This window comes from Vicugna pacos, chromosome 12 (genome assembly GCF_048564905.1).
Source record: "Vicugna pacos chromosome 12, VicPac4, whole genome shotgun sequence".
NCBI lineage: Eukaryota > Metazoa > Chordata > Mammalia > Artiodactyla > Camelidae > Vicugna > Vicugna pacos.
Genome location: NC_132998.1, coordinates 27371984 through 27391630, shown reverse-complemented (window position 1 = coordinate 27391630; position 19647 = coordinate 27371984). Strand labels below are relative to the sequence as shown.

At 46.3% G+C, this 19647-nt stretch overlaps 1 protein-coding gene across 2 annotated transcripts in view; it reads right to left on the bottom strand.

Annotated features, from left to right (window-relative positions):
• Positions 1–19647, bottom strand: part of NUAK1 (NUAK family kinase 1) — a 67739-nt gene that overhangs the window by 6282 nt on the left and 41810 nt on the right. For both annotated transcript variants that reach the window (XM_015240633.3, XM_072973071.1), the window contains exons 3-6: positions 13632–13783; positions 11047–11112; positions 2990–3109; positions 1055–1187 (exon numbers count right to left, since the gene is read on the bottom strand). In XM_015240633.3, coding sequence (XP_015096119.2) covers positions 1055–1187; positions 2990–3109; positions 11047–11112; positions 13632–13783 — 471 coding nt within the window. The remainder of the gene's footprint in view (positions 1–1054; positions 1188–2989; positions 3110–11046; positions 11113–13631; positions 13784–19647) is intronic.

Sequence of the window (19647 nt, the reverse complement as noted above, 5' to 3'; positions counted from 1 at the left end):
AGAGGCTCACAGAATCCAGCCCTGTATTTCCCTAGGAGTAGTGCTTCCATATTCACTGACTCGGTGTTCATAGCAACCTTATAGAACATAACTGCTGCAGATAATGAGAATCAACAGTGTGTGCGTGTGTCTATGCACATGCATAGCATGCACGTACATGAGGTACATTCTGAAGATGGTCCCCTGTGCAGACCTCTTCTGTACCCACATGATGCCCTCCCATCAGGAGATGGAGTTTACGGCCTTGGCTGCTTTGACCAATAGAACATGGCGGCAGTGATATCATCTGGCTTCCAAGCAGACAGTAAGAAGGCCGGGCAGCTTCTTCCTCCTCTGTCTTGGAGCCCTGAGCTGCTGCATAAGAAGTCCAGGCTCCCTCCTGGAGAGAGAGACCTGAGGAGGCAGCTCATGGAGAGAGAGCTTGCACAGAGGTATCCACCACTGGCCCCAGTACCCACCGACTGCAACTGTAGGAGAAACCCAAGCAAGGCCTGAAGAGCTCTAACCAACCCAGGGAATCGAGAGATACAGTTAATGGATGTTTAAACCACTGAGTTTGGAGAAGGCAGGCGGAGGATGGGATGGAGTTGTTCTGCAGCAGGAAGTAATGAGACCGCGCCCACACGCTATATCCCCTGATGGGGCGCCAGAATGGAGAAGAGCAGCCGCCATCCTTATGCACTTACAGTCTAGTGACAGGGATTTGAGCCAGGGATTTGGACCATAAGGGATTTCACGTAATTCTTTTTCCAAAATGGGAATTTATAGTGGAGAAGCTGAATCCAAACAGGGTAAGGGACTTGCCCAAGTTCACACAGCAAGCAGACAGGACTCCCAGTCCACCGCGTGGAACAACTGTTCTGAAAATGTCACTTGGGAAGGTTTGGAGAGAGCAGCCGAACAAGCAGCTCTGCCAGAAGGCAAAGATCTGGGGAGACGAAAGAGAAAAAGCAGGCAGCTCCTTACGGACAGACGAGGACACAAGCGGAAAGTGTGAGCTGGGCAGGTGAGCTGACCTCTCCCAGCTCAACCGCTGGCCCGCGCGGGCACACACCTGAGGGCTGCGTGGGCTCCCGGTACTCTCCGCTGCTGATCTGCCGTATGAGGTTTTTGTGATCGAAACCATCAAAGGGCATGGTTCCATAGACGAGGGTGTAAAGCAAGACTCCCAGGGCCCAGCTGTCCACCTGCAGGAGAGACAGGACATACAGGAGCTGGGAAGTAGATTCCAGGATGCCTTTCAAACCATTAGTCTCACAGACCATGAGCAGCCACCCTCAACGACCCCAGGAACTGAGTGCAGCACCTGGCAGACAGGTCCCACCGCAGTCTGACACCTGAGATGCAATGCACCTGCGGCCTGCTTCAGGGCCTGACCTTTCTGTTTCAAACCAAGACCAACAGTTCCAACCTGGAGAAGAACTTTCTTGAATAGATTATCTTCTTTGATCCTCACTATAATTTTGTTAAACATGTAGGGCCTGGGTTATTTTCAGCCCCATCTGACAGATGAGAAAACTGAGGCCTAAGGAAGCTAAATGGTTTCTCTGGAAGCTCCCACCCCAGTGATGGAACTAAGACTGGGACACTAAGGCTCTTGACTCCTAATCCAGGAATCAGTTCCTTCCTGCACCTTCTTCAAATGGATCAGGGGTTGCCAATCCGAGTGCTTACAAGAGCCAGGGAGACCACAAACATGAACAAAGAGAGAAGGTGGGCTACAACGAGGAGTGCTGGGGATGGAGACAAACTGTAGAGGGCAGTCACCCGTTGCCTCCTCCGGCAAGTTGCTGCCACACAGGAATATAGGCCCAGCACGGCGAGCATCTTTGGTTTTTCAGAAGTCAGAAACCAGGGTTTTATGTGACAGCTCCCACTTATTAAATGTTTGTTAAATTTTTCTAGAAGGACTAATGTGGCCAAAATGCAGCATGCTTGTTGGCCAGATCAGAGGCTGCCAGATTGTAACCTCGGAAACAGATCATCAGAGACTAAGGCAGCATTCATTATCCATGACAAATTTACAGTGTCGAGTTTCTGCAACTTTGTAAACTGAATCTTAGGCTCCTCCCCTACATTCTTATTTTAGGAAGACTTCCTCTTCACTGTAGTTGATAGAGGCTCTTGGCATCTTTCTCTTTACCCTCCAGCCCTGCTCCCAAACACTCTCAAATAGATAATTATTTGGAAGGAAACATTTTAATCCACTGAGAGGCTGCTATTTAAAGGATCTTGAGTGGATGAATCTCTCCGTAAACAGAACTATCTTTTTTAAAATGAATAATCACGCACAACTCACTCATTTTCAAAATGACGTTTTCACATACACACCTCTAACAGTGGCCCTGAAAGCTCTGGGCATATAGAGAAATGAATTTCTCATGAATCAGAAGATGCAATTAATACATTTCCTTAAACAAAGATGCATGCTTTCAAAAATATACTCAGAAGATATTTACTGCAGAGTTAGGTTGCTCGCTTTCTGTGCTGCCTGTTTTATTATAATATGAAAAACTGAAAACAATCTACCTAAATCTAGGGAAATGACTAAGTACAGTCCATTCATACAATAAAAAGTTACGTCATCATTAAAGACCATGTTTTAAATAATACCGAATTCAGAAAATCTAACTATAACTTTAAGCTAATAAAAGGCAGATATACACATACATATACAGTGATCTCAATTACTTTTGAAATACAAAGATCTACATTGGAAAAATGTCTGAAGTCACATAAATATTAAGTGGTTATCTCTCATGGGGGGAGACTGAAGGCAACTTTATTTTCTCTTTTAGATTTTTCTGGATTTTTCCAATTTTCTTTCAGGTGCCCCAGGTATGTATATTATGGTTTTTATAATCATATAAGGAAAAGTTTTTTATTTGCTTGCTTTTGTGGGGTTTTTTTTAAGGTATTCCTAGGTCCAGTTCTTGTCTCCCCCACCAAGCGCTCTCCCCCACCCCCATACACCAGGCAAGCTGCTCACCTCTGGGCCTCGATAAGGTCTCCCATTGACAATTTCAGGAGAGGCGTAGAGTGGGCTCCCGCAAAACGTTTGCAAGAACTTGTCCTTCTGGTACAGGTTGGAAAGCCCAAAGTCGGCAATCTACAAAGAGACACAAGACCCAGGGAGGCCTGTCAGCATGGAGGTCAGTGTCTGCACTGGCTCAGCTTACACGACCCAGACTAAAGCAGCTGAGGCGCCCTGGGGCAGCTCTGCCAGCTGGGTCCCCCTTCTCTCTCCAGCCCTGAGTCTTCACAAAATGACCAGTCAACACAACCGGGCCACTGATTCCCGACTGCAGTCCTTGGCATCATCACAAGTTCTGCTGTATCTGCACACAGCATGCTCTATTACTCACTTAAAATCACTCCATACATAATCTCTGTTTTCACTTCAGTGTAGACCTGCCCTGAGAAATAGCCACAGAATCACATTTGTGATGGTCTAATGAACACTGTATATAAACTATTCATCTGAAAACTGTTCCTCTGCAGCCTATCTAAAAATCACACTGCATCCACCCACAGTGGTGTGTGCACCACTCCCTGGAAAACCCTGACCTACCTGTGCAATAGACATCACTGCCTTTTATCTGCCCACAAACTCATCGGAACTGTATTTTGGCCACCTCGTGACACTAGAGAAAATGGACCCTGAGCACTGGGTTTGAAGAAATCATATTGCAGCCCAAACCCTGTGTGGCACAGAGCAGACCACTTAGCTACTCTGAGCCTCAGTTTACCCACCAGAAAACAGAAACCCATGATCCCTATCCTGTTTGAGATCACAGGATTATTGGGAGAATGAGAAGAAAAAAATTAATCAAGATGAGTCCATGGATGCAAAAGTGCTTTGTAACATTGAAGTCTTCAAGTTCCATGCAAATGTTCTACCTGACCTTGCTTCTCTTGTATCACAAACCCTTTGGAATCACTCTCTTTGATTTCTTGAAGTATTTTATAATCCTTTAAGGCAGCATTCTTCTGCATGTGCGTGTGTGTGTGCACCTATTCATATATCATGTAATGTATATATTATACATGTATATGCTTATTATCATATACACATGTAATGTATATATTACATATGCACATACATATCACATCACATATATATGTACCTATGTATATACAAATATATATTCACCTTGCCTTCTAGACTGAGTCCCCCGAGGCAGGTGGCAGGTTCCACATCTGCCTCTCATCTTTGCAACATCCACTGCTTAGCACCTGCCCTCACCCAAGAAACACTCGTCATCAGAAGAGGCATTATATTTTGAAAAGCATAAGATAATTAGTCGATGATACAAAATAATAATAAACTTAGTTACCACTTGCTGAACAATCTACAATGACCAGGTACAGTTCTAAGCACTTTACAGTCTCTAACCCTATCTACAATCCCATTTACACAGTGTGAATGTACTTCATGCCACTGTACTGAGCACCTAAAAACGATAAAAACAGTAAACTATGTGTTAGGGATATTTTATCACTCCTAACAGATAAGGAAACTGAGGTTTAGGGAAATGAGGTTATTCATCTCAAGAGAACTAACTAGCCAGCAACAGTGTAACCCAGGTGTCTTTACAGCTTCAAACCACTGCCCAACCTAGCCCCAGGGTGATCTGCAAATTTCACCCAGTCTAAGCCAGCCTTACACGCTGAGCCGCTGTGGACTTCTGCCATCCCCAAAACCGATTGCCACTTGAGGCTTCTAAATAGGACGAGTGAATCACATACGTGCCCAGCTAAGGCCGTTTTGAATGCGGTGCCCAGAATAAGCCCATCTTGTAACAGGCGTCCCTGAATGAATGGAATGGCACTGAAAGCAGCTGGTGAACAACCGCCCTCAGAAAACACATTCTCAGGGCTCAGATTGCACTTAATTGCCCTGAATTCCATTTTCTTATCAAAGCCCCCAATTGGCTTGCAGGAAGTTGGCTGGAAGCTTTATGAAGTGTGCCCTGTCAATCAGAAGAGGCAAGGAACGGCTGCAGCCCTGAAACATCCCGAGAAGGCCCTGGGCTTCGTCCTCTCAGCCCACAGCTAAGGAGGCACTCACACAGCACAGCGCACGTCCTGAGGAAAACACATTCCCTTCCCACCCTGCAATGTCAGCGGCATCTGGGGCACTGCGTGACCCTACACACACACACACACACACACACACACACACACACACGTGAGAGGCACCCAGCACCACCACGTGCAAATCCCCACACACCCATGTCCACTGGAAGTGCTCCAAGTCTTGGCACACTTGCTTTCTTTGTAGGCCTTCTGAGAAGCGTGTTTATGTTATGGCCCACTCCCATCCTCACAGACTGATGTTTATCAGCCTCTCCCAGTAAAACTGTCATTGCCACTGACATAAGATTAATAGAAATCTAGATTAGTCCATGTGCTTGGCACTTCAACGGAAAAGCAATATTAATCAACACACACACACACACACACACACAGACACACACAGTTCTCCATTCTTGAGCCACTTAAACTTGGGCTGAAGCTCTAAGATTCCACTTCATATGGAGTTTGTAAGAACTGTAAGATGGGAAATGGCCACTGGTTATAAAACTTCTCAAAGCCTCCATTTCCCATCTGTAAAATGGGGGTAGGAGCAGTATCCACCCCTATCGTGTCGTGGTGAAAATTAAATGACAGGAAGTATATGAAATGCTTAAAATAGTAATTGGCACAAAGTTGGGGCTCAATATGTGTCCCACCTTAAATCCACGTAAGTAACTTTATTAACGTCATGATTCTCAATGATTCTGGTTTTTCACTGACGGTAATTATGTCAGGTTTCTTTTTCAGATACATATAATTTTTCAAAGTGAATTAAACTAAATAAAATTAAGTGAAATAGGATGGAAGATACTGGGAAAAGGCAAAATCGATGAAGAGATAAAAGAAAAGAAATTTAGGAAGTTGGAGAAAGCTGAAATTTGGGAAATAACAATTTTTAAACATAATAAAACAAAAAACCAAATCCAAGAAGTGGTTCCAACCTGGAAGAGTCTTACGGGGTGAGCTAATCCTGCACCTCACCCTGTAAGTGAGGCACTTGAGGGTCAGAGGACTTGACCTCTGCCAAAGGTCACAGAGATAGAACAGCTTCAGGAATGTGAGGTTCAGTGCGGTTCTCTAGAACAGAACATCAGCTGTGTGTCAAGGGCGACTCTCCACCAAGGAGGCATCCAGCTTTGCTTTCAAAGTCGGGTTTTGCTGGCACACTGGTAACCTTTGGAGAAAGATAACTACCTTTTTTGCTGGTGAGAGACTGTTCTACTGCCCTGTTCAGAACCCTCCTCTGTCCCCACACTGGGGCACTGTGTTCAGCCTGGACTCCGAGAAGGAACCTGGGATGTCAACACTCATGTCCTCAGTTTAAGTTTTTGTCAGCAAGCCTTTCTAGAGGTAGGCCCCACTGGATGAAAATCAGAGTTAGAAAGAAAAACTGGGAAGCGATTATTCACATGTCAAAAGAATTAACCTCACTACAACATGAATGAACTATGGAGACATTGTGCTCTGTGAAACAAGCCAGACACAAAGGATAAATATGATATGATTCCACTCACATGAGGTACTTAGAGGAGTCAAGTTCAGAGACAGAAGGTAGAAGGGTGGTTGCCCGGGGCTGGGAGTGGGGGGTAATGGGGAGTTAGTGTTGAATGGGGACAGAGTTTCCATTTGGGAAGATGCAAATGTTCTGGAGATGGGTGGTGGTGATGGTTGCGCAACAATGTGGATGTACTTATGCTACTAAACCGAAAACCTAAAAATGGTAAACTTTATGTTACATACATTTTATCACCATTTAAACAAAAGGGATTAACCTTAGATCACTGTGAATAATCACTGCAAGCTCATCCAATGACAAAGGAAGTCAGTTTGCTGATGGGTAACTGCTGGGAAAGGATGCTAATGAGACTATAAGCAATGGTCTGACAGTCATGTGCAGGGTCTAAAAGGAAGCGCAGTGCACTGGACAGATCAGAGGTCAGAGCCCCGAAGAACCTGGGGCTAACCTTGGACTTGGCCCTGCTAGGTGATGGATGGGAACTGCCACCAACTTCCTCCTCAGTAAAATGGGAATAATATAACAAAAAGAAGGCATTCATGGATGTACATGTACACACACACACGCATAAATGGATAAATGAACAAACAGATGAATGGACTCATTACTGCACGAGTGCAGCAACCTCACATTCATACAGTTGGAGCCTGAGCTGCCCACAGGTCTTGTTAAGCCTTGGGGGTTTCTGTCTCTTCTTAGCCCTGGCCATTCAAAGCTGCTCTTCTCCGCAGCAGCGGGCATTTCCATTGTCATCAGGAGCCACGGGCCGCTTCCCCCAGGTCCCTCTACCCTGAGCCCTGGGAGTGCACCAAATTCCCAGCCCTGTCTGTGGAGGTCAGCTGACCCCGGTGCCTGGCTTCTCACCATCAGGCCCTTTTACAGGAGCCTCCTATGGGAATTGTCGGCATTCCATTCTCCCAGAGAGTGGGACGTGAATCTGGTCCGTTTTTATTAATTGCGAATTAATGCTGTGCTGGGTGTCTATTTTAGTAGACATGCTTCTCCGCAGAGTACGGAATGCAACCCAAAGAAGCACATTGTTCTCATTCTTTCTGCCAACTGACTGTGTGAATATTTTTAGAAGCCACACCCTCTCGCCGTGGCCAGATGTGCTCTTTGCAAACCAACATCAGGCAGGGAAGGAGAGAGGCACATGTTGCACGGCTCACACCAAAACGGCAGCGACACAGGACAAGTTCAAACCAGGAGCGTTCTTACAGGCTTTCTGGGCAAAAGCCCTCCACCCTGGAAATAGGGGAAACGCACCCACATTTTGAGAGGCATCTCACTGCTCATACTCTGGGGATTGGTAACAGACCTCCAGGGGCAATGGTCCCCTGGTCCAGACACTGACGACATGGGCTCTCAAACGTGGAGGCCAGCTTGTGGCCATGTGTCTGCCTGCCTTTGCTGCAAGTGCCCTTTCTCAATATGTTTTCAGCAAAATGCTGAGTCAGGAAGAGCTGAGCATATCCAGCCGGAAGACAAATCAACACCAGCTGAAACACATTTTCCAAAACCTTGGAAGTGGGTGTGAGATGATGAAAAGAGAATTTGCCTGGAAGTCAACCATGTGAGTTCTAATCCTGGCTGTCATCCCTTCACTCCAAAATCAAACTGCTTAAGAAACCCTACTGTGTGACAAGCACTGTGCCACATTCCAGGAAAACAAAGACGGAATGACATGCTGGTTCACTGTGTATGATCTGGGGCACATCGACTTTCTGGGCCATAATCATCAAAACAAGGGGTTGGAAAATGACCCTCAAGTTTCTTTCAAGCTCTAGAATTCTCCAATCCTTGTAGCATTCCTTGAGCGAGCAGAAGGAAGGAACAGCATCAAAGAAAGGGAAGGTTTGGATGTGTGTATGTGTGTTTTACTTTGGTAAATGCCAGGAGGAGAAATTCTTAAGGATTAAGAATCCTAAGGGAACAAGATCTTATGGTAGCTCACAGAAAAAAAAATGTGACAATGAATATATATGTATGTTCATGTATAACTGAAAAATTGTGCTCTACACTGGAATTTGACACAACATTGTAAAATGATTATAAATCAATAAAAAATGTAAAAAAAAAAAAGAATCCTAAGGGAAAAAATAAGACCAAAATCTTAATTCTTATAATGTTCTACATGGCCCCTATTTCCCTCCATAATGGACAGGGCCCCCGGATGAAGGACTTGGTCCTGGGAGCCAGGAGGCCCAACATCACTGCCCTATTGCTTTATGCAAATAAGCCGTTCTCCTGGGCTCCTGCCCATTGTTCCAGCACAATTGCTTTCAGAATGCTAACCATTCTTCTCCTCCATTGGGGAATTCAATGACTCCATAGGAAGCTATGTGCCTTATCACTTCTGGAACTACATCATGGAACTAGAGGTCAAGCTGTACCATAGAACCCAATCCCCAAGTGAGAGGCTCACATTCCAGGCCTTGTAAAGAACTCCATTTCATTTTGAGAGCTCTGGGGGCAGGTGGCAGGAAGAGTTCACAGAGAAAGTTACCAGAGTGGATGACACAAGCCCTCAGAATGTGCCCCTCAGACCAGAAGCCAATTCTCCAGCCGTAGCCTGACCACCACACACCTCAGGCCCCGAGCACTGTCAGAGCAGCTGGCTTCCTATTCAACTTCCCTAGTGGCCAGCCATGTAAGCAGGTGCCTTGGGTATTAAAAGTTAAGTGCTAAGTGCTTTGACTATATACTGTCTAAAATCCTCACCTTTGTCATGAACTCTCCAGGACTGAGCACAGAGCCTGCTGGCACAGAGTAACTGCTCAGCAAATACTCATTTAAAAAATGACCAGATCAACAACCTCCCCAATTGATGGAGACTAGACAGAGGAGGAAACTGAGGCTTAGATGCGTGAGTCATTCATCCAAAACACTGCCACTAGTAAGGGGCAGGGTTACATTTCAAACCCAGACCATCCAACTCCAAAGCCACTGCTCTTAACCTTGGCTCACAGCACAGTGCTCAGCACTTGATACAGCTAATCACGGAGCATATCCTTTAGTCTTCAAAACAAGCCTGTGGGCACTGCCGTCTCCCCATTTTATGGTCAAGGAAACAGGGTGAAGTGGCTCCCCCAATGTCAAGCGGCTAGTAAACCACACAGGATGGAATTTTCTAACTCTGCAGCCACTACTCCTTCTAGAATAATCCAGCCACTTTGCCAGAAATGCAGAGACCCTGAGATTTCACTTCCTGTTCCTAGAAAGGCTACTTTGACCAACTGTTTCCTCCTTACTCTGTGGACTGTATAGAAATATGTGATCATGGTCAACCACTCACTAAAAACTAGGTCTCCCCAACGTGATTTCCAGGGTCCTTTCAGAGGATGATGGTGACTAATGGTTGCCACCATGATCTGGGGACAGAATCCAAACACAGGGCAGCCCCATTGGTCCCAGCAAGGAAATAGTCTTGTGATGCACTCCCTCAACTGAGAGCAACCACAACAGCAAAAAAGGGGATGATGCAAGGTCATTCCCATGCTTGGTCTGGGGACCAGGGACGAGGCACTAACGTCACCAGCAGCCAATGAGAGGGACCCCTGGTGCTGGGAGTACGGAGGCCATTTCATAATGAAACCCATGCAGTGAGCTCTGTTTATTTTGAAACCGTATTTGCTTATTCTGCAGCCATGATCAAAAGGCCATTTGGAGTGCTCTGCAGGAGGCCCTTGAACTCCGTGGCCAGGACAGCTTTCTCCAGCCCTGGCAGCAGCCCGCAGTAATACTCGCCGCCACTTGACGGCACGCTCCTTCCCGACAGCAATCACCACCACCTTTTCAGTCAGCTTCCCAGTTCCAGGGCTGCTTTGGGGGTGGGAGGGGTGGAAGGGAGAAGCAGGAGACGCAGGGTGGGAGCAACAGAAGTGGCAGGGATAGGGTTCCAACTCCAAAATAACTGGGGACCCTGCTGGCATATCCAGCAGAGTGGTCCAAACTTGGGCTCAGTGGGTCAGAGAGACATGGGTTCAAACCCCCACTCCGCTGCTTACCACTGTGTTACCTTGGGAAAGTTACTTAATGTCTCTGTGCCTCAGTTTCCCTATCAGTGAAATGATGTAAATAATAATATCTATCTCATACGGTTGTTGTGAAAATTGAATTTAAGTGACATCAGGCTAACGTGATACAAGATACAAATGCACTGTTACTGTATTTTTATGGTAAAAACTGTCAACTATGAGTTTCCCAAGGACAGGGACTGTAGTTTGGTCATCTTTTAGGACAATGTCTAGCACGTCGCTGAAGATCGATAAATGCTTGTTGAATTTAACTGTTTGAACTGAGCAGAGGGCTCAAGCCCAGTGACTCTCCCCACCCGCCTGCTGGGAAGGAAGGGCCGCCTTATTTGCATGCTGCAGCTTGGAGCAGCAGAAGCCCCCAGCCAGCTGCAGTCCCCAGGTCAGGCATATCAATCAATGAGGCAAGAGCTTTACCTTAATATTACAGTTGTCATCGAGCAGTATATTTTCCAGCTTCAAGTCCCGGTGGACCACACCATTCTGAAATGAGAAGACAGGCAGGGAATTGAATGGGAGCAGTTGGGATAAGAGAGACAGAGAGGGAGAGGAAGGAGGAGGGTGAACAAAGGGAAATCTTTGACAGATTAAAGAAACGCGCCAGCCCCGGTGGTCTTCGCCCCCATCCTTCAGGATTTCTCTCACTGTCATGAAGCTCCCCGCCAGCGACCAGGCAGGAGAGCATTAGTCACTTGCTGTGTGGTTAAGGGAAGAATGACTGGAATCCATTCTCCCCCAGAGCCTGTAAAACAGCGGGGAGACTCTTTGTCGGAATGTAATTCCACTGTGTGAAAGCAGTATAATCCCAGGCAGTGGCAAACACTGTCTGCCTACAGACAGGATGCGATTCCCAGGGAATCAGCAGATGTCTCTGCTGGCAACTCAGAATGTGGGGCTCACAGACCCGACTTGTCTGTCTGCCGGTCTACCTGTCTCCCCAGTGCCTAGCTCAATATATTCTGGTCCATGAAGCCATGCAGACCAGTCCCAAGGAGAACAGAAGTACTCCCAAGGGTGTTTCCCAAGCAGCTGGGAGAAAAGGCTCTCAAAGTCCCTCTCTGCTGGGTAGGGCACAATGCGGGGTGAAGGGTGAAGGTGCGAGAGGCCAAAGAGACCAAAGCAGGTCGCTCCATACTGTGTGACCCTTCCATTCAAGCCAACTCTGCCAAGGCTGTCCGCTGAGCTGCAGTGACAAGCAGGCAGCCAGCTGAATGGTGAAAAGAAGTCGTCAAGCAATAGGTTGTTAGTCTGTACGGCAGTAACAACAGTCCTGCTCAGTTCCTTTCAAACCCCCACGATCTTCTAAGGGAGCGAGTGGGCACGGGAAGAGAAGAGGAACTGAAAGAACCAGCTACCTGGGGCCCGGCAAGTAGCAGCAGGGAAGGACGTTTTTAACATCATTCAGCATAAAGGAAGCTGCTCTTTCAAGCAAACCAACTGGCTCGGAATTCTTTCTTTCATTCAAGATTTCTTTAGCTTGGAATCTGCATGTGTACAGCTGGTGCTTTATTGCTTATTTTCCTTTCCACCTGAGAGTTCCTAGTATCTCCAAAAGCACTGACTGGAGAGGTGGAAAAAAACATGTACTTCTAGTGCTCCTTCTAATCCAAACCTTCAAGGCTATGTTTTGAATTCAGAAATGCACAAACCAGGGCTCCTGGAGGAAAGATTCCGAAGACAAGGTAGCTGCTTTTGTTTGGTTTTAAGTATTGGGAGCAGTTTGGTTTACACTGCTGCATTGCTCGTCTTCACAGTGAGATGGAGTGAGTCTCATAAAGCCCCGTTCACACAAAGCCCAAGGACTCACACTTCAGAGAGTGCAAACGGGGCTGTGGTGCTTACAATGATGGTCAGATTCCAAACAAATGCAACACATTGTGCGGTCTGAGTCATCACTGTCTTCTGAGTCAGCAAAGAGAAGTCAAATAATGTCCACATGGGTTAAGGGTTTTAGACTGTTATTAATGAGAAGATGATTATTCCAGACTCACTCTCATCTAACTAGACTACTTAACAAACCAGAAGGCCCCAGGCTGCCACCGTCCGAATGAAGAAACTGACTCTGTTTTGGATGCTATGTTGGCTTCTAGTCACTGCTGTCTTCAAAATGAATGATTGTTTCAGGTGTGACAGTTCTGGGGAAAAGTATAAATGGGATGGAAATCATGACTCAAATGATAAATAATAAATTCCAAGCCATATTTCAACAAATGATCTGTGAACTTCATTCCCTCTTCCAGAGATGAAGGGTAGCTAAACTGGCTGTGTTAAGAGCACGTCCCCTTAGTTGTGTTGCAATAAAGTGTAGGTGTATGTACGTACCCTCCATGAATGTAACTACGCAAGGAAAGGGAAAGAGAGAGGTTCAGAACAAAGGGCCCGCTAATTCCACTTCTGGAATTTCTCTTAAGTAAATTACTCAAATAAGAGGAAAAAAAGTTAAGGCATAAAAATGGCAATCACTGTTTATAATAACCAGAAATTGGAACCAGCCTAAACGTTCAACAATCCCATTAACTATAGAGAATTTTTAGTAACACAGGAAAATGTCTGAATCCTGGAAGGGGGAAAGGTTGTTGGTGTAAAAACTGGTGAAATCTGAATAAAATTTGGAGTTTTGCTAACAGCAGTGTACTAATGTGGGTGTCTTGGCTTTGAGAAATGTCCTAGAGTCCTGTAAGATGTTAGGGTTAGTTAAACTGAGTGAGAGGTACCTGGGAACTCCGTACGATCTTGGAAACTTTGCTGTAAATCTAAAATTACTCAAAATTAAAAGTTAAATAAATATGAGGAGTAGGAAGATTGGAAAGAAACAAACAAATGTCAACAGCAGGTTACCCTTAGATTCTGGGATTATGGGTGATGGTGATTTTCTTCTTTCTAGTTTATAGATTCTCCATATATACTACAATGGACTGATGTCACCTTTGTAATAGGAAAAGAATCACGTGCTGCGACAAAAAGCGATCCGTAGCAAAAGCTGTGGCGGGGCTGGGCCGTACCTTGTGACAATAGTGCACGGCGGAGACGATCTGCCGGAAGAAGTGTCTGGTCTCCCGCTCGCTGAGGCGACGCCGCTCGCTGATGTAATCGTACAGCTCCCCTTTGCTGGCGTACTCCATGATGATCACAATCTTATCTTTGTTCTCAAACACTGCAGGGGGGACGGCAATACACAAACACCCTGTTTATCCGACAAGCTCATTTGTGACTCCAGAGAGCGCGAGAGGGGACGACGGAGATGTCGCTGGGCAGGGGGCACACAAGTCAGGCCATTCAATGTCACGAGGAGATGGGCAAGTTTCCCAGCCAGGTGGTCAATGACATCATCACTGCCGCTCCTAGACATGCCTCTGGAACATTAGGGAAAACGTGCCTCTCTTTTCTGAGACCCCCACTCTCTTTACCAGGCTCATTTCTCACAAGCCCCTCCCCTGTAGGTGGGATAACACAGAATAACAAACACAGCTACCATTATTAACCATCTGATTATGAACCAGCTACCCAGACCCCAAAATGGGTGGCTGACCTCATCACCTCTTTGCTCAAAAACTTCCAGATTTTCCATCTAGCCCAAAATAAAACCCAAAGTTCCAAATGTGGCCACCAGGTCCTCCATGTCCTATGGACCCCTTTTAGTCCTATTACACATCTATTCTGTGCATTTATTCTGTCTCCTCTACTAGAATGCAAATGAGGGTTGGTCTGTTTCATTCATGGATGTATCCCCAGCACTCAATGCTGTTTGGCAATATTTATTAAATGAGGGAACTCAAAGCTTCAGAAATGCATTCTGGACCATTATAGGAAATAATTACATGGCACAAAAGGCTTCTCTCCCCAGCCTTGATGTTTTCTAGCAGTGATGCTCAAATGAGTCCTAGGAGTTCCAGGCAGATACCAGTGGGGGCAGGTGAGGGGAGGCTACAAAGGACAGGCTTTGGGTCCTCAGCTCCACCTTACCCAAAGTCACTCCACTGTTCTGCTTCATGTTTGAGGCTTTCACATAAGATGTCCCTTGAGCGAAGACAAAATAATAATTGTGTTGAAATCCATCACTCTCAAGGGATAAGGTATATAAACCTTTATAGCGTACCCAAGACCCTCCTTCTCTGAAGGACCTCCACCTACCTCCCTCCATCTCATTAGATTCTACTGCTCCGTCAGGCCCCCCAAGCCCACCAACGCCGGCCTATTCACTGTTTCTCACAATCACACACACATTGCTGTTTCCCACCTCCATCTCTACCCTCTGCCTTTACTCCTACCTGTCTTACCTGCTGGAAACTCCAACCCATCAGTCAAGAACAAACTGAAATACGGCTTCCATGCTGCCTCCCTTCTAGCTCTCTCCGTTATTAGTGAATACTCGCATCATAGCACTTTCAACCTGCATGAGTGTATTTGCTGATTTGCATATTTATTTCTTCTGCCTGGACAGTAAGCCTAGACTTTGAGAGGTAAAAACTGCAGTTTTGGAATCAGACACTCCTAAGTAGATTCCTGGATTTGCCTCTTACTGTGTGACTCCAGGAGAGTTGCTTGCCCTCTCTGTGCCTGCTTAGTCAACCGTAAAATGTAATATGTAAGTACTTCCTAGAATCGTTGAGAGGATTTATTGGTATCAGGTACATTAAATGCTCAGAACAAGACCTGCACTTACGACATACACTCAATAATATTAGTTATTATTGTTGGTATCAATACGATTGGACCCCAGGGCCTAGCACTGAGTCACACACACAGACACACTCAGGGAACTGGAACGTGCTGCTGGCCTATGTCCGCTGCACTCCCACACCTTGTCATTGGCTGCTAGAAGCTCAGGTCCCTCCAGTTCCTTTTTGGCTCCTTCAAGTCCAGCCAAATCTCTCTGATAAAATGAAGGGAGAAGGAGGGCAGGGAGGAAGAGGAGAGGGAACAGCCAGATAAAATTGGCTGCTCCTGCGTCTGCTGGCCTCGGTGTACCCTGTAGCTTTGGCTCTTGCCAGGGATTTCAGCCTCTTGTGCACTTCTCATTAACAATAAACTTTGCAAACTGGAAAGGCTGCCTCAGAATGCATGGCTCAGACTGTAAAAATGATAGAGTGACAGGCCCTGGACAGGGCAGCGGGTTTTCTAATTTTAAAAGAAGGTCAGGGGGTTGGGGAGGAGAAGGAAAGTATTTTGGCAGAGAAATAAACAAGGAGCCTCACACGCCTCAAAAGTTTGATGTATCCCTAAAGGAGGCCAAAGCCACTGGTCCCTTTGGTGACTATCAGGAAGTGTGGGTCACTTGCAGACAAAAGGACTGTATCAGTGACAGGATTCGTCCCTTTCTAACTGGCTAACTTGGTATCAAAGAGATATAAACATAGATCAGTTCAATATGCCAAATGTTTTGCTAAACAGCTTCCATCAGTGAGTCCTGCTGGTTCTACCTCTAAAATAGATCCGAATCCTGTTCACCTGTCTCATGTCCCCAGTCATCCTTTTCTGAACAGTCTCCACCCCTACCCCCACCTCCACCCCCACCCGCTGCCCCTGCCTGCTCACTCTTGCTCCTCTGCTGACTGCACTTGGAGGGGCGGGGGAACTGTTCCAAATGCATGCTTCACAGAGCACTAGTCTCACAAGACATCCTGGAGGGAAAAAAAGGGTTCCACAGTCAAACACACGTAAAATATTCAGAAAATGCTAATACTTGATCACCCTGGGAGAACCTGGTCTCTAACTGAGTTTTGCATGTTGATTTGGCCATTTCAATACTCCCTCTGAACTTACTTGGAGCCAGCTGGGGAAACAGGCGGGTCGGCAGCCAGGTGAGACAACTGTCCACGTGGCCAGGCTTGGCTCTGGGACCCCAGCCCCAGCCCTCCAGCAGGAAGCAGCTGGAGACTTACAGTCAAGGCCTTGACTATAACCAGATTAGCTAAATGCAAACAATAGTTATAGACTTGGAGCATCCATGATTCATCAAGGAGGCCATTTGGTGTTACACGTGAAGCTTCTTGACCCTTTCCCAATAACAGCAGTATCTACTAAAGGCCTACTATGTGCACGCACTGTGCCAATAGCATTTTGCATGAATTATATCATATGGCTCTGGTCCTAGGAGTATCCTGTTCTAAAAAGGCTGGGTACAGTGAGGTTAATAACAGCCATGGCCACAAAGCAAGCACCAGGCCTGGACCCGCAGTGTGATTGCACACTCCACACTCCTAGCCCTTATACTATTATCCACACATATTAACCCTTCTGAACATCAGTCTCTTCATCAGTCAAATGAAGCTAACAATTTACGGGGGATTCTGTGAGCGTACGGGTCCAGCGCCCTCAGCATGGTGCCCAGGCCGGTGCTCAGTCAATAGAAGCCATTCTCATAATTACTTCATCTGCCTCTTTGTAGCTCAGGCCAAACAAAATCCTAAGACTTTCCTCTCCCTGCCGGCATCACTCTTCTAAAACATGCAGTGGCTGCTGCAGAATCACAGGATTTTTGAGCAGGAAGAACCTTAGCGATCAGCTATTATTTTTCCAGAATTGCCCAGGATTTATAATGTAAAAGAGCAAGGCCTTGGGAATTGGTCCCAAAGAAAGACCGGCTTCCGCAGCCTTGGGCCCCGGCTCCTCGCCCGCGGTCAGGTCACTATCAGCGAGGTGGTAGGAATGCTCTCAGCCATTCTTCTGGCAGAAAGGACTGCTTCCCTTGGGCACTTTTACAACTGGTTATTTATAAGCCCAGAAATCTTGTCTGTGTTTATGTTATTAGTCACTAAGCAAAAGCTTATTTTCCACCAGTTGGGAAGGGTTTCCTTTCTGAAAAATGAAAGCCTGTGTCTCTTGGCCAGACGGTTTGACCCAGAAGCCCGGTGGCTCCAGAATGGTAAGGAAAACTATGGCCCTGGACGTGCCAGGCCTACCAGGCAAATTAAACCCCAGATAGAAACTTAGCTCAGCTTGAGTCAGCCCGCAGCACGGGGCCAGGTCCGTCTGGTGCAGATCCAGGTTTCCAGTAGAGCAACACACTTTTATAAAGCACTCACTATGTGGATGGTACTGGGGATACTAAAGAAGTCTTTACCAGAGTCAGAAGGAGAGGAAAGGCAGGCCCGACAGAGGGGGCGGCATGAGTGAGAGCAGAAACAGAGCACCGTGAGCAGAGCTACCAGCAGAGGGCAGGGGCCGGGGACTGAGACAAGAGTAAGAAGAAAGCGACTATGACGAAACGCAGAGGCCTTGAATGCCCACAAGGAGCTGGTGAGGAGCGAGGGTGGGGCGGGGGGCAATGACGGTCAGACTCATAACCAAACGTCACTGGGAACCATAAATGGATGGAACAAGGGTAGGGTAGCACCCAGGACCCTGGACCCAAAAAACGGTGTAGGGCTCACTCCACCCCAAAAGCCTCCCCAGACAATAATCTCTCCTCCCCTAGAAGGATGATTCACAGTCCTAATAGTTAACGTTTATTGGACAATTACTTCCTGCCGTGGATTGTCACATTCAATACAGGATAGGTATTCACAGTATCCCTACTTCATAAACAGGCAACCAGGGCTCAGATCAAGCAGCAACATGGCCAGCGCCCTGCAAGTACCCCTCTACGTCCTCTTCTGACACTGAACATCTCCCCAAGGACGTGTACATAAGCCAGTATCATAGATCAGTCTTGGATTTTGAGTTTTCTAAAAATCGTACAGTATACAGTATATTATTTCGAGTCTGGCTTCATCCATTCAACATATATATTTGTAAGAATAATCCATGCTGTTCCATGCAGTCAAAGACTGTCCACCCTCCTTGCTGGAGAACACTCCATTTTGTGGATGTATCATGGTTACTTATCCATTCTACTGCTGAGAGACAGCGGTGTTGTTTCCAAGTGAGGGTACTACGAAGCATGTTGCTATGAACATCCTTGTGCATGTCTTTCAATGCTCCTCCGTACACATTTCTGTTGGGCAGATATGAGTAAGGATTTGACTCCAAACGTGTGTGACTCAAAAGCTGATGTTCTTGCCACGACTCTCCACCACCTTCCTCCATCATCTGTTTACCCTCCTTGCATAATACTCATAAGGAGTCTCCTTTATCAGAGAGAACCAGCATCACTACCTTTTCTGAAAATGCTTTTTTATCAGCCTATCTGAAGCATTTATCTGAGCATTTTGCCATGTGATAAAGGGGATACCAATGTAGCATAAGACTGTCAAGGAGTTGGCTACCTAGTTGAATAAAACCAGTACTTATCAAATAAACCAAGTGGATTTATTTGTGTGATACAACCCGTGTGATACACACTTTGCTACGTAGGTGATCCGAAGGCAAGATGGGTGAGGTAGTCTGAATGGTCCTGAGAAGAGTCCCAGAGAAAACAGGCATGGAACTGAACCATCAAAAATGACATGGGCTGTCTGCATGAGCTGGTTTTACCATTGTCTCGGCATATCCTAAAATATCCAAATTCTCTCTTTCTTCTACTGATCTGCAGAAAGGCCTTCTTCCTAGACACCAACTTGAATTACTTTTCTTGTTTTCTGTTTATTTTCCATTTCAAGGGAGAGTGGGAATTGGTTGCTATAGTAACAGCTACTTCTCCCAATTCTGAATTTCATCAGATGTTCAGTTTGACAGTCCAGTTCTGTCTTCCGATTGTCTGGCTTTCACAACCACACTAATTATCCGACTCCTAACCATTCCCTCCTGCTGCCCTCGGGGTTAATAACACAACTCGTATAGCTTGAGAAAATGTGTATGATAAAAGCAACGCTCTGGCCTGGGAGCAGCGTTGATGGGTGAGGAGAGCTTGGGATGCGAACCATCCACCAGCCATTTGAGAGCCAAGTACAAGGCCATTTAGGAGGAAAATGGACTTGGGAGAGGAGAGGGTAGGGGGCAATTAACAGGACACTCCAGGAGGAGCACATTATTTAAAAAAAAAAAAACGGAGGCTATCTTTCTGCTTTACATGTAACCTCAAGAGAGGAAGACTCATTTGTTGGTTTTAAGCAAAAAGGCCAAGGGCCTGGAGCGGAC